The sequence below is a fragment of the Carlito syrichta genome, unplaced genomic scaffold (assembly GCF_000164805.1).
Source record: "Carlito syrichta isolate Samal-C Ts95f unplaced genomic scaffold, Tarsius_syrichta-2.0.1 Scaffold115596, whole genome shotgun sequence".
In the NCBI taxonomy this organism is placed as follows: Eukaryota; Metazoa; Chordata; class Mammalia; order Primates; family Tarsiidae; genus Carlito; species Carlito syrichta.
Window position 1 is genome coordinate 16,450 of NW_007059692.1, and position 12,593 is coordinate 29,042.

The 12,593-nt window shown below is 55.2% G+C and overlaps 1 protein-coding gene across 1 annotated transcript in view; it reads left to right on the forward strand.

The window, feature by feature from the left end:
- LOC103275282 (voltage-dependent N-type calcium channel subunit alpha-1B-like) overlaps positions 1-12,593 on the forward strand; it is a gene marked incomplete at its 5' end in the record, with an annotated part of 29,623 nt that overhangs the window by 15,655 nt on the left and 1,375 nt on the right. Inside the window, 5 exons of the mRNA XM_021705984.1 lie at positions 6,918-7,044; positions 10,138-10,267; positions 10,635-10,694; positions 11,700-11,806; positions 12,451-12,462. Coding sequence (XP_021561659.1) covers positions 6,918-7,044; positions 10,138-10,267; positions 10,635-10,694; positions 11,700-11,806; positions 12,451-12,462 — 436 coding nt within the window. The remainder of the gene's footprint in view (positions 1-6,917; positions 7,045-10,137; positions 10,268-10,634; positions 10,695-11,699; positions 11,807-12,450; positions 12,463-12,593) is intronic.

Below are 12,593 nucleotides of genomic sequence, written 5' to 3' on the forward strand. Positions count from 1 at the left end.
CGGCCACCGCAGTCTCGACCTGCTGGGCTCCGGCGATCCGTCCGCCTCAGCCTTCCAAGGAGCTGGAACTACAGGCGCGCGCTACCACCCCCGGCTAATTTTTTGATTTATTGTTGAGATGAGGCCTTGCCAAGTTGCCCAGGCAGGTCTTGAACCCATGGGCTCAGGCAATCCACTCACCTCGGCCTCCCAAAGCATGGGATTACAGGCTGAGCCATCGAGCCCGGCTCTGCCCATTTTTTCATAGGTATGTTGTTGTTGTTGTTGTTGAGTTGTTTGAGTTCCTTGTGGATTCTGGATATTAGTCTTTTATGGGATGCCTAGTTTGCAAATATTGTCTCCCTTTCTGCAGGTTTTCTGTTCACTCTGTGGATTATTAAACTTTTTAGTTTTTATCAAGTCTCATTTGTCTATTTTTGTTTTTGTTGTGTTTACTTTTGAGGTCTTAGTCATTAATTATTTGCCTAGGCTAACATCCAGAAGAGTTTTTCCTAGGGTTTCTTCTAGTATTTTTATAGTTTCAGCTCTTATGTTTAAGTCTTTAATCCATCTTGAGTTCATTTTTGTGTAGTAAGAGACTGCAGTCTAATTTCATTTTTCCACATCTAACAATCCAGTTTTCCCAGCACCATTTACTGAACAGGGTATCCTTTCCCCAGGGTATGTTTTTGTTGACTTTGCCAAATCAGTCAGCTGTGGATATGCTGATTTATTTCTGGGCTCTCTATTCTGTTCCACTGATACCTGTGTGTCTGTTTTTATGCCAGCACCTTACTGTTTTGGTTGCTAGAGCCATGTAGTATAATTTGAAGTCAGGCAACATGATGCCTTCAGATCTGTTATTTTTGGCTTCAGGATACTTTGGTTATTTGGGCTCCTTTTTGGTCTCATATGAATTTTAGGATTTTTTTGTGTGTGTTCTGTGAAAAATGACACTGGTCTTTTGATAGGAATTTCATTGTAGATTGCTTTGGGTAGTATAATCATTTTAATGATATTGATTCCTCTGATCCATGGGCATGTGATGGTTTGTAATTTTCCTTATAGAGACCTATCAATAATTAATAGAGGTGCATTGAAGTCTTTTTGCCTCTGTGGATCTGTCAGCTCTCTTGCTTTACAAATTTATTTATGTATTTAGTTCAGTTATTTTGAGTAACTTGAGATGTACAGCACAGTGCAGAAACGATATAATAGAACACTGAGCAACTGTTATTTACATTTTAAAAACAGTCCTTGTGTTTTTCTAAATTTCTTTCTTGGAATATTTTAAAATTGTATTTATTTCTTTAAAAGGTTCTTTCTATTGAAATCTACAAGTGGTTATCCTCTTTAGCTCTAATAATGATTTTTTGTTGTAAAGTGTATTTTGATGTGAATATAGCTCCTACACTTTAAAAATTTTATTTATTTTAAAATTATTATTATTTGGAGACAGGGTCTCACTTTGTTGTCCAGGCTAGAGTACAGTGGCGCAATCATAGCTTACTGCAGCCTTGAATTCCTGGGTTCGGGCTATCTTTCTGTTTCAGCCTCCTGAGTACCTGGGACTACAAGTGAGTGCCACCAGGCCCAGCTAATTTTTTTGTTTTTGATAGAGACAGCATCTTGCCATGTGGTCCAGGCTAGGCTTGAACTCCTGGTGAAGTAGGGTCCTAGCAATTAAATAACAGCCCACCGACTTAATTTTAACAAAGGAGAAGTTTATTAGTCAAGGCTCTGCCAGCTGGCGACTGCTTGCAGGAAGAGAGTTTCAAGCAAGATGCCCGGAGCCCCAGCTCAGAGCTCCCTTAAGTAGTCCTAGCTTACATCTTGGTTAGTTAAAGTTAGGGTTGGACATTTTCCAGAGTTCTTATCACAATATTCTGCTGACATCAGCAAGCTAGCGAGTTTACAGAAACAGATGTGTTAATTAGGCTAGTGTAGCTGGTAAAGATACAATTTATCTTGCAATGTTTACAGAGGAGAAACCTTCAAAGAAAAACTTCCAGGAAGGGAGAAACGCCTGTCTCAAGGCTGAAGCCATCTCTGTCGCCTCCCTCCTCTTACAATCCCAGGGACAGAGGCTGCTTTTTTCCTCCCTTTTACACTGGCCTCAAGCAATCCTTCTGTCTCAGCCTCTCAAAATGCTGGGATTACAGGCCTGAGCCACCACGCTCGGCCTTTGTTTTTTATTTTTAAACGAGCATTTTCAAGTATATCTTTTGACTTTCAGTCATTATGTAGCTTTATGTTTTGGGTTTGTCTCTTGGAAATTACATACTGTGTAACCGTTTTAAAAAATCTAGCTGGATATGCTCTGTCATTTAATTGCCAAGTTTAGTCTGCTTATATGTATAGTGAGTACTAATTTACTTAGACTTGCTTTTTTCATCTTAGATTATGACATTTGTCCCATTTTTTCTTTTTGTTTCTTTATAACATTGGATAATTGTTTTGTTTGGTTACATATCACATTTTCCTCTCTACTAGTTTAAAAACTGGATTCCGTTTATGTTCTTTTTCCTGCTTGCATAACATAATCTATAGCTGTTTTATATATTAACTTCCTTTTTAACAATACCAAGACCTTTTTAAGTCACATTTCTCCCAACTTCCTTGCTATTCTTGTCCAGCATTTTAGGTTTTTTTTTAAAAATTGGAAAGTATAGTTTATTTAGAAAGTAAATTAGAGCGAGAGAGGAGATTCGCCTCCCCAAGGCAGGAGAGGGAGCCAAAGTGAGGAAACATGGCGGCTGTAGCTCAAAGAGCCATGTGGCCAAACCAGAGTCTAACAAAGTAGTGGCACATTTTGGTTTTTCTTTTCTTTCTTTCTTTTGTTTTTTTTTGAGTTGGAGTCTCACTCTGTCGCCCAGACTGGAGTGCAGTGGCCGCTCCCGGCCCCCACAGCCTCGACCTGCTGGGCTCCGGCGATACCTTCCTCCTCTGCCTTCCGAGTAGCTGGGACTACAGGCGTGCACTACTATGTCCGGCTAACTTGTTGATTTATTGTAGAGATGAGGTCTCGCCAAGTTGCCCAGGCGGGTCTGGAACCCGCGGGCTCAGACAATCCCCTCACATCAGCCTTCCAAAGCGCTGGGATTACAGGCTGAACCACCAAGCCCAGCTACATTTTAGTTTTTCGTGTTTTTTTTTAATCCCACAAAATAGATGTTATTATCGTTTTATAGAGACTATGACTATTTAGATTTACCACTGTATTGGCTTACTAATTTGGGGGTTGCCTTTCATTCTTAAATCTCAAGCCTTCCTTTACTGAGACTTTCTTTCTTCTCAAAGTTCAGACATTCCTGTTCTGACATGCGTGTCTGACCATGCCAAACAGTAGTAGACTCACATAAAAAATAGGATTGGAGCAAATAACTCAAGATCTCTTAGCAACCAGAACGCTAACACAAATAAGAACAGCCCTAATAAAAAGCCGTAGCCAAGTTGAGTCTCTCTTGGCCTTTGCCCCCAGGATCCGAGTTACTCAGTCCTCTGCACCCTTCGAGGCTGAGGCTTAAAGTGTGTTCTCCGGTGAGATGAGGCCCCCGGGGGCATTTCCCTCCAGGACCAGTGTCCCCAGCTGTGCCTGTGCAGCCAGGGCAGCGCTGGGCTCCTTGAGGAAGCCACTCTCTGCACTTCTGTCCTGGGATTCTGCCCCTCAAGACCGGAGACTTTATCTCCCCCGAACTCCAGTCCACCGCTCCTGGTCCCAGTAAGATGCCGCTTTCTGGTTGGACCCTGTTTCTTTGCACTCCACGGGGGAAAACGACCTAAAGAGAAAGTCCGAGGTGAACACAGGTGACTTGCTGTGTTTCCCTTCTTCCACGGATCGTGTCTCCTTGGGCTCTGTCCACATTGAATGGTCCCTAGAGCCTTTAAGTGGTACCTTATGTATTTCACTCAGCTTTTATAGTTATTTCCAGTGGGGGGATTAGTTCATTTGACATTACCCTTTTATGGGTCGTGGAGGTGCTGTGTCGATTTTATAGACTTTTATTGCTTGTTCATTTTAAAAAACTTATTTGGAAATTTTCACATATTTTATATTTGTTTCATATTTCATACCTCAAAACCCCTGTATCTGAAGTCCTAAGGACTGTGAATCTGTTGCCCCTTGTTTCTGCTGTCTTTCCGTCGGGGCGACCCTGCCTCACGGTGTGTCTGATGATGTCTTTTGAGTTCATCTGTGGTTGGCCTTGATGCTCCCTTTCTCAACTAAGGTTTTGTGAGATCGTTAAGCCCCACAGAAAACAAACTGGCTGCTTTCCACATCTCCCAAGGATGGTGTGCAGCTAGGACCAGTCTCGATGTTGAGGAGAGAAATTATTTCTATGCCATGAACATCTGGGCAATCAGGTCCTAAGTTTTCTCCAAACCCCCTCATCAGTGGGCATTCTGCAGGCCAGATGAGGAGTGTTTTTATCAGAGAGGGTTTACATTTTGCTTTTTCGGAAGTCCTAGGTGCTACCAGGCTGGGCTCATCCAGTGCAGGTTAATGTGGGCATCTCATTTTGCCTTTAAATGAGCCCAAGGCTTAGGACTCTTATCTCCGAATGGGTAGAGGAAATTCCTCAATTAAGTTCCGGTTTCTTCACCTGGCAAAGGGGATACATGCCACCGGGTGTGGTTACAAGGAGTAAGGCGCCTGGGCCGTGTCCTACGTGTGTTTTTTTCAGTGAATGTTCTTTTCCTCCCTTCCTCCCCCTCCGTAGCTAGCCGTTTCTCTGGCTTGTCTTCTATTGAGGTGATTAAATTTTTCTAACTAGCAAGTCTTTTTTCAATAACTTGTCTCCAACAGTGAATTTACTTTGTTGCAGTTCTCATTTTAATTTTGTCTTTTTCTTGTTCTGCTTTGAGTCAGTTAATGTTTTTTTTCCTATGATTTTGTTGTAATAAATCTATTGCAGGAGTAGTTCCATCTAGGCTCTGGCATCTTTCTTCCATTTAAGTAACGGAATTCTTCTACGAGTCCAGACTGGTTCCTTTTTTCCTGGTTTGCTTATTCTTGGGCTTGCTTTATTGTTATTGTAGAGGAGTCTGAAAAGGTGTGGTTTTAAATAAGAAATATTTCTTACTTTGGGAGTAATGTGTCCTTATCACAGTGAAAGAAATAAAATTACTGTCAGAAAGCCATTCTGTGATCATACAGCTAACATTCTGGGCTGCTTCTCTCCCTGTGTGGATGTTACTTTCTGTAGTTGAGCTCATCTTGGGTATGAGAGTGTTTCTAGCCTTTAAAAAAAATTTTACCTTATCATCAACACTTTTGTATGCCATTTAAATTCTAGGCATTTCAAAATATCTACAATATGGTGCTTCCTATAAATAGTGCATATGTCACATAGGCACTCTGTGGTTATACATCCTACAATCTTTGGTGACTGTGAAAGAACTTATAAAAGCTTCTGTAGTCGGGCACCGTGGCTCACATCTGTAATCCCAGCGCTTTGGGAGGCAGAGGCAAGAGGACCGCCTGAATCCAGGATTCGAGACCAGCCTGGGCAACTTGACGAGATCTCGTCTCTACAATAAATCAAAAAATTAGCCAGGTGTGGTGGCACGTGCCTGTGGTTTCAGCTACTCGGAAGGATCGCCTGAGCCCAGCAGGTCGAGGCTGTGGTGACCGTGAGGGTGCCACCGCACTGTAGCTTGGGTGACAGAGTGAGACTCCTATTCAGAAAGAAACTTTTGTGAAGACGTGTGTGTGTGTGCTCAGCTTCCTCAGCAGATGTCTTATAAGTTAATGTAACGTTTTAGGGCTTTAAGTGTTACCAGGTTGCTTTCTCAGATGATCTAATTTGTGTTTCAGCCGGGAAACGTGATGGTGCCCATCTCGGCGGCGGTCACTGTGACGCCTCCTGAACCAGTGGGTGGGGGCGGTCTCCTCAGCGTTGCAGCTGACAGCCTTGGTGCTGCGGGCTGGTCCTGCTTTGCTTGAGCTGTTTCTGCCTTTGGCTCCAGGCTGTTTCTCTGGCCTGACGGTTCTCTGCAGGACTCCGGACGGTTCTCTCCGGTCTGGGAGAGAGGCGCGGAAACTCTGTCTCCACAGCCGCCTCGGGGGGGGCAGACACCTCAGTTTTGCTGCCCTTCACGCGCCTGTTTCTTTAAAGCAGTCCAAACAAGATGCAGCAGTGGGAGGGGGCTCCTGGCACCGCTCTGCCTTCCTGCATGTTGCTGAGGTCCCCGGAGCTCTGCCACCCACGGGAGTCGAGTCTACGTAGGGACGGGTAGAAACAAAGCGTCACTGTGAGACAAACACGCTGCGAGGCCAGCGCCTGCCTCGGAACCGTCAAGGTTCGGCGGCCCCAGCCCTGGGCAAAGGGGTTTGTGGGAGCAAAGCCAGGTGGTCCGGGAGCCAGGGTGGGCGGGGGGAGCCGGGCCGTGGAGAGCGGAGCGCCAAGCCAGAGCCCGAGACGGCAGACTTGCGCAGAGACCGGCCGGCAGTCCTCCCCGGCCAGACGTCCCTCGGAACTCCCTGCGGGGCGAGGCCTTTCCAGAATCCTGAGGAAGAGAATCCTGGCCAGGCCAGACTCGACGGCGGGCTTCGGGGAGCGTGTGGGGCGTGTGGACCGGAGGCCAGCCCTGCCCCTCCCGCGTGCTGCTCTGAGGTCCCTGCGGAGGTCGTGGTTGGTCTTGCTGGGCCTTGGTGTTCTCAGGCCGCTAGACAAGGCCCTCGGGAGGCGGAGGGGTCTGCGGCCACCCCACGCCTGGCACAGAAGGTGAGCCGGGTCCGCGAGGGTCTCTGCTGCAGGCAGCCCCAGGTCTTCCGCCCTGGCTGCAGTCCTGGCCGCCGCCGCCTCAGTCATGTGTGTTCTTGGCCGCTCGTCTGTCCCCGAGGGCCCGTGAGGACCTCCCCACCGGCCTGTGGCCTGGGAGCCGGGAGCCCCACCGGCACCACGGCCCTGATCGGCGGCCCTGTGTCCTTGCAGGTGGCAACGTGGACCTGGAAAGCCAAGCAGAGGGCAAGAAGGAGGTGGAGGCCGAGGATGTGATGAGGAGCGGCCCGCGGCCCATCGTGCCGTACAGCTCCATGTTCTGTCTAAGCCCCACCAACCTGTGAGTCTGCTTTACCCGCCGCGCGTGTGGCCAGCTCGTGCGTCCGTCCGTCCGTCCGTCCGTCCACCGTAGCCCTCGCGCGCTCAGCAGCCAGGTGCACTGGGCACGCACCTGGCTGGGACACCTTTGAGCACTTGACGACCACGAACGTCTTTCGGCGTCGCGGTGGTCCTACGAGGCGCATGCCGCGCGGCCTCGTTTCGCAGATGAGACACAAAGGCGCAGGAAGTGCCGCGGCGTCTTTGCCACGCACAGTCAGCCGGCCGTAGGGGCGCTGGGGGTGCCGGTCCGTCGGCGCCAGAGCCCGTGCTTCCCTCGCCCCGTGGTGTTTGTTCGTCTCCGCACACGTGGCCCGTGGCCCCACCCTGCGTGCCTGCCTCCACCCACCCACCTTCCGGTCATGCTCACCGCCCATGTGCATGCGTGTGCGCGCTGGGCCTGTCCACATGTCTCTCCGTCCCGCTCCTGGGCGCGTGCCGTTGTCACCACGCGTCAGTCCAGGTGTTTCCGTTCGCCCGAGCAGCACTGAGCACAGACGGCTCGCCAGGTGCTGCCGGTGCGTGGGCACGAGCAAGAAACCCTGGCCTTGCCCAGCTCACGTGCTGATGGGAGGGACGGATGGTGGACGGGCACGCGGCAGACGTAAGGGTCAGCCTGCGGTGAGTGCTGGGAAGAGACACAGACCAGGCCTGGAGACGCAGGCTGTTGGCTGCTGAGACGCAGAGGGGAGGGTCGGTGGCCTCAGAGGTGAGACCGCAGGAGAGGCTTGAGGAAGGGGAGGCAAGGGGAGAGGTGGAGGAAGGGGCAGCCCCCCGAAAGCCAGTCTGGCAGGAGGCGGAGGGCAGGTGGACCGCACGCCCCTCCGTCTCTGGGGCGTCCCGCCCGCCTCTGCCCTCCGCTGCCCAGCGCCGTCTGCTCTTCCTCCGTCGTCCTGCCATTCAACACGCGTCTGCTGGCGCTTGCTCTGCTGTGCCGGGGTCAAGAGTAAAACGGCTACGGTGGCAGGCGCGGTCCTTGCCAGGCCAGAGCGGACAGGGTGGTGAGGAGAGAGCCCACGGCCCGTCCAGGAAGCACAGTGTGGACTGGGTGCGGCAGGGAGGTGCTGACTTCTGGATCAGCTAGGAGGAGGCCAGGGACGTGGTCCTGGCGGGAGTGACGTCTCGGCTGATGCTGGAAGGGTGAACTCGCGTTCAGATGAAGAGGGAGGAGCTGGTCGAGCATTTACGCTGGCCCAGAAGTAGAAGCCGGCAAGCCGCCCGCAGCCGAAGGCGGAGTTGGCTCAGAAAGCACAGTGGTAGCAAGGCTGCCGGGTGGGCTGTGAGGACTGGCCGGCCCTGGAGAGCACTGAGAGGCGTGCAGAGGGCCACGTCGTGGGGACAGTCGGACTGCGGCTCAGCAGAGCCCCTTGGTTAGGAAGGGGGCGCAGAGACCAGGTGGCCAGGGCTTTAGGAGGAGGAGGTGGTGACTTGACCAGGGCACACAGAGTGGAGAGGTTTGGGGAGAAGGGTTGGAGGCGGAATCTGCAGAATTTGATGATGAACTGGATGTGGAAGGGAGGGCAGTGTCAGGGATACTTGCCGTTCCTGCTGGACAGCCATGCAGAAGCTGGCGTTCACCGAGATTGTCAGGTGGAACTGCAGTCTGGTCACGGACCCTGCAAAGCCTGGGGCAGTTGGGACAAGCTGGGGGTCCAAGCTGGGGGCTGAGCCGAGTGGGGAAACCTGGGCCCACCCTGCCCTAGATGGTGGCTAGGTTGATTAGAAGAAGTATCAGCCAGATGCAGTGACCCCTGTCATCCCAGCACTTTGGGAGGCCGAGGTGAGAGGATTGCCTGAGCCCGTGGGTTCAAGACTCCCCTGGGCAACTTGGCGAGACCTCATCTCACAAAATTAGCCAGGCTGATGGTGGCCGTGAGCATGTCACTGCACTCCAGCCTGGACGACAGAGTGAGACTCCAGCTCAGAAAGAAAAAAAGGAGGAGAAGTGTCTCTTTTAAGGAAGGAGAAGTGGCAAGGGATGAGCTGCCGGCCGTGCAGGCCTGGGGCCAGTAACTCTGTGGGCGTGAGGGCCAGAGCAGGTGGCAGAGGTCAGTGGGAGAGGAGGCATGCGTGGAAGAGAGAGTGGGGAGGCGCTGGCAGGATGGTCCGCGGGCGTGAGTGGGTGCTGGTGAGAGGAGGGCCTGGGAGCAGCTGTGGGGGGCGCGAGTGCCCGCGCAGGTGGGGCGGGGGGGTGGGGGGGGGCGCAGGCAGACACGGCCCAGGCACTCACGTCACCTACGGCTGGGATCGCCTGTTGGCCCGTCTGCTCCACCCTCGGCGGGCTCCTGTCCGCACCTCCCACTCAGAGCAGCCTTCCCAGCCCCAGGTCGCTCTGCGTGGCAGCGTTTGTCAGCCTTTGAGTCTCCCGTTGGTTTTCCCACACTGTTTACTGGTGTCTTGTCCGTGGCCGTGGAGCTTTGTGAGGCCTGGGACTCACCTGTCCAGCTCCCTGCTGTGTGCCCCGTGTCCTGCACACGTCCAGCAGAGCAGACGCTCAGCAGGGTGGCACAGGCCAGTGCACGTCAACTGGCGTGAGGCGCAGGTGGGCGTGTGGCTGCACGCTCTTGTAGGTAGCCCCGGGAGCCCGGCGCCGCCAGGGTGTTTCCGAGGGCAAGAGTGGCCCGTTCTCCAGAAAGCTGGTGTGACGGTTCTTGCCCTCTACACCCTCCCTGCCATTCCGGAAGGGGGGCGGTCAGCCCTGCCGGCTCTGGAGCTGCGGAGTGGGTCGCGCTGCCCCTCTGCCAGATGGCAGGTGGCGAGTGGATGTCGCGGGGCTCCCGTGAAACACAGTCCACACAGAGGGCAGCCAAGAGGCCTGTGGACCTTGCCGCGGGTTCCCGCAGCCTCCCGACCCTCCGCCCCAGCGCCCTCTCTGGACTCAGGCTCCCTGCGCCTCCGGCTGCCGGCTCCCACCACGGACCGTGAACCAGGCAGGGCTCAGGGTGATCCCCTGTGGCCATGAGCGCGCCTTCTGCGGGGCTGGGCCGGCGTGCTCTCCAGCCAGGGCAGCCGGGCTTGGCGCAGGCCTGGTGTAACCCGTGCTTTGCCCCCACAGGCTCCGCCGCGGCTGCCACTACATTGTGACCATGCGGTATTTCGAGATGGTCATCCTCGTGGTCATCGCCCTGAGCAGCATTGCCCTGGCAGCCGAGGACCCTGTGCGCACTGACTCGCCCAGGAACAACGTGAGTAGCCGTGCGGGCCGGTCCAGCCAGGGAGGACAGGCGGGTGCCTTCCTGAGGCCCGAGGGCAGCGGCGGGCTGGGGGTCTTCTCCCTGAACCCCTCACCACGCTGCCCGCGTCCCGGTCGGCAGCGAGGGGCTGGAGGTCTGGAGCCAGGAGGAGGCAGGTCGTACCAGGGTCAGGGCCGGGCTGCATGAGGGGCCTGTCCCCGAGGGACACCCGTCTGTCTCTCCTCCTGAGCCACTGCCCACCGGCTCCCAGGCAGACGCCGTGTCTGCTTGGAGGCCTGGGGAAAAGCCCAGAGCCCCTGAGATGCGCAGCTCAGACTTCCAGCCCTGCCTTTGAGGACAGCCTTGCTTTTGGTCACAGGCGCTGAAGTACCTGGATTACATCTTCACGGGTGTCTTCACCTTTGAGATGGTGATTAAGGTGAGCGGCGTGGCGGCCCTGGCGACCCTGCGGTCTTGCCCACCACACTGTCTCCCTCCCCCGGAACGGAGATGGGCCCGGGCTGGGGGCAGAGCCGCAGTGCCATGACACCGCTCGGGGGCTGGGGGGGGTGTGTGCTGGGCAGGAGTCCGGTGAGCGTGTGTGAGGACACGAGGGCGTGTGCTGTGTGTGACTGGGGTGTGTTCTGGAGGACGAGAGGCTCTGGCCTTCTCCGAGGCCTCCCCCCTCTACCTCAGCGCAGGGGGTGTTCCTGCCTCGGGCCCGGGTCTCCGGGACACTCGGCTCCTGGAACACACGTGGTGGGCTTTCTTTCCCGTGCACGTGGGGGCTCGGCTTGTCCCCAGAATTGTCTCGTGACGTCGGGTGGAGGAGAAGGGGCCTGAGAGAGGAAGAGGGCCCAAAGGCATCGCTCTGAAAGGGACCTGGTGTCTGTCTCGGGACAGGTGAAGGTCTGTGGCTCCACTGCAGCCTTCGCTCTCTGTTTCTGAGTGATGACGCGAGGCTCTCCCCATCGCATGTGACCGCAGCCCGTGTGTGGTTTGCACAGTGTGCCTTCAGTGCAGTTGAATGTGCCACCTGCGTGGCTCCAGGGCAGCTTGGTGTGTGCCCCGTCCACGCGAAGCGCCCACATCGGGTGCATGAACATATCTCCTCTACCATTCCACATGCTGACAGAATTGTGTGGGGTGGCGTCATGATGCCCCTTTGCAGACCAGGAAGCCGGGGCTGAGACGGGTGGCGGCGCTCGCCCAGAACCAAAGCACTAGGGGCGGCAGAGCCAGGGTATGCGCGAAGGTCGCGGCGCTCCCTCCAGCGGGTCTGGGCCAGGTCTGGCCCCCGGGCCTGCGTGTGCACAAGCAGCCACACGCAGCCTCTGCCGGAGGGTGTGACCTAGCCCCAGTCTTCGCCCCCTGACTCTGGGGCTTGGCCCGGCCTCTCTTTTCTGGACTCTTCCGCACCCTAAAGTGTGCTTCTTCCCCGAAGATGATCGACTTGGGGCTGCTGCTTCACCCTGGGGCCTACTTCCGGGACCTGTGGAACATTCTGGACTTCATTGTGGTCAGTGGGGCCCTGGTGGCGTTTGCCTTCTCGTAAGTAACCACGTCTGCTCTGCATCTGGCGGGGCACCATCCCCAGAACCGTGACGGGGGCTGAGAGGTGCGGGAAGGAGGGCGCGCCCTGCCGGCCTCCCTGGGCTGTCGGCGTCTCCGTAGCCGCCCGTCCGGGACCGTCCTGCGGCTGGGGCAGGGCTTCACGGGGTTAGGAGGCCCGAGGCCTGTCCGTGGCTCACTTGGCCTGTGGTTCCGGGATCGGGCGCGCAGGCATCTGGCTCGTTCAGCGTCTGCCTCGCGGGGTCCTTCAGGGCAGCTTCGCCTGCTCTGAGGCGAGTGCCCAGCCCAGGGAGACCGCCAGGGTTTCCGCCCCAGCCGGAGCGGGTTTCATGCTCCCCTCCTGGGGAGTCAGGCGAGCCCCCAGCCTCCCTGGCGGGTGATGCTCAGCCCTGCTGTGGCTGGAGCTGGCTCCCTCGCGGAGGCTGCCGGGGCTCAGCTGGAGCTGGGGGTGAGGAGACGCCAGAGCTCTTGTGAGGGGAGAGCCAGAGGCAGCCACAGACACGGAGGGAAGGGTCTTCGTCGCTCCGAGCCCACGGGAGGGCTGCGCCTGGCGGACACCTCCGCCTGTCCCGCCGCGTCACTGACTCTGTTCTCTTTGTCTTCCCGTTGCTGGACTCCGGTAGGAGCTTCATGGGGTAATGCCTCTCCCTCTGCCCGCGCCCCGCCCCGCCATCACAGCCCACCCGCCGCCCTTCCGGCTCCTTCCATCGCCGGCCTCACCCTTGCTCACCCCCCGTCCTCCCCGGGCTGCATGCTGCGAGGGGCA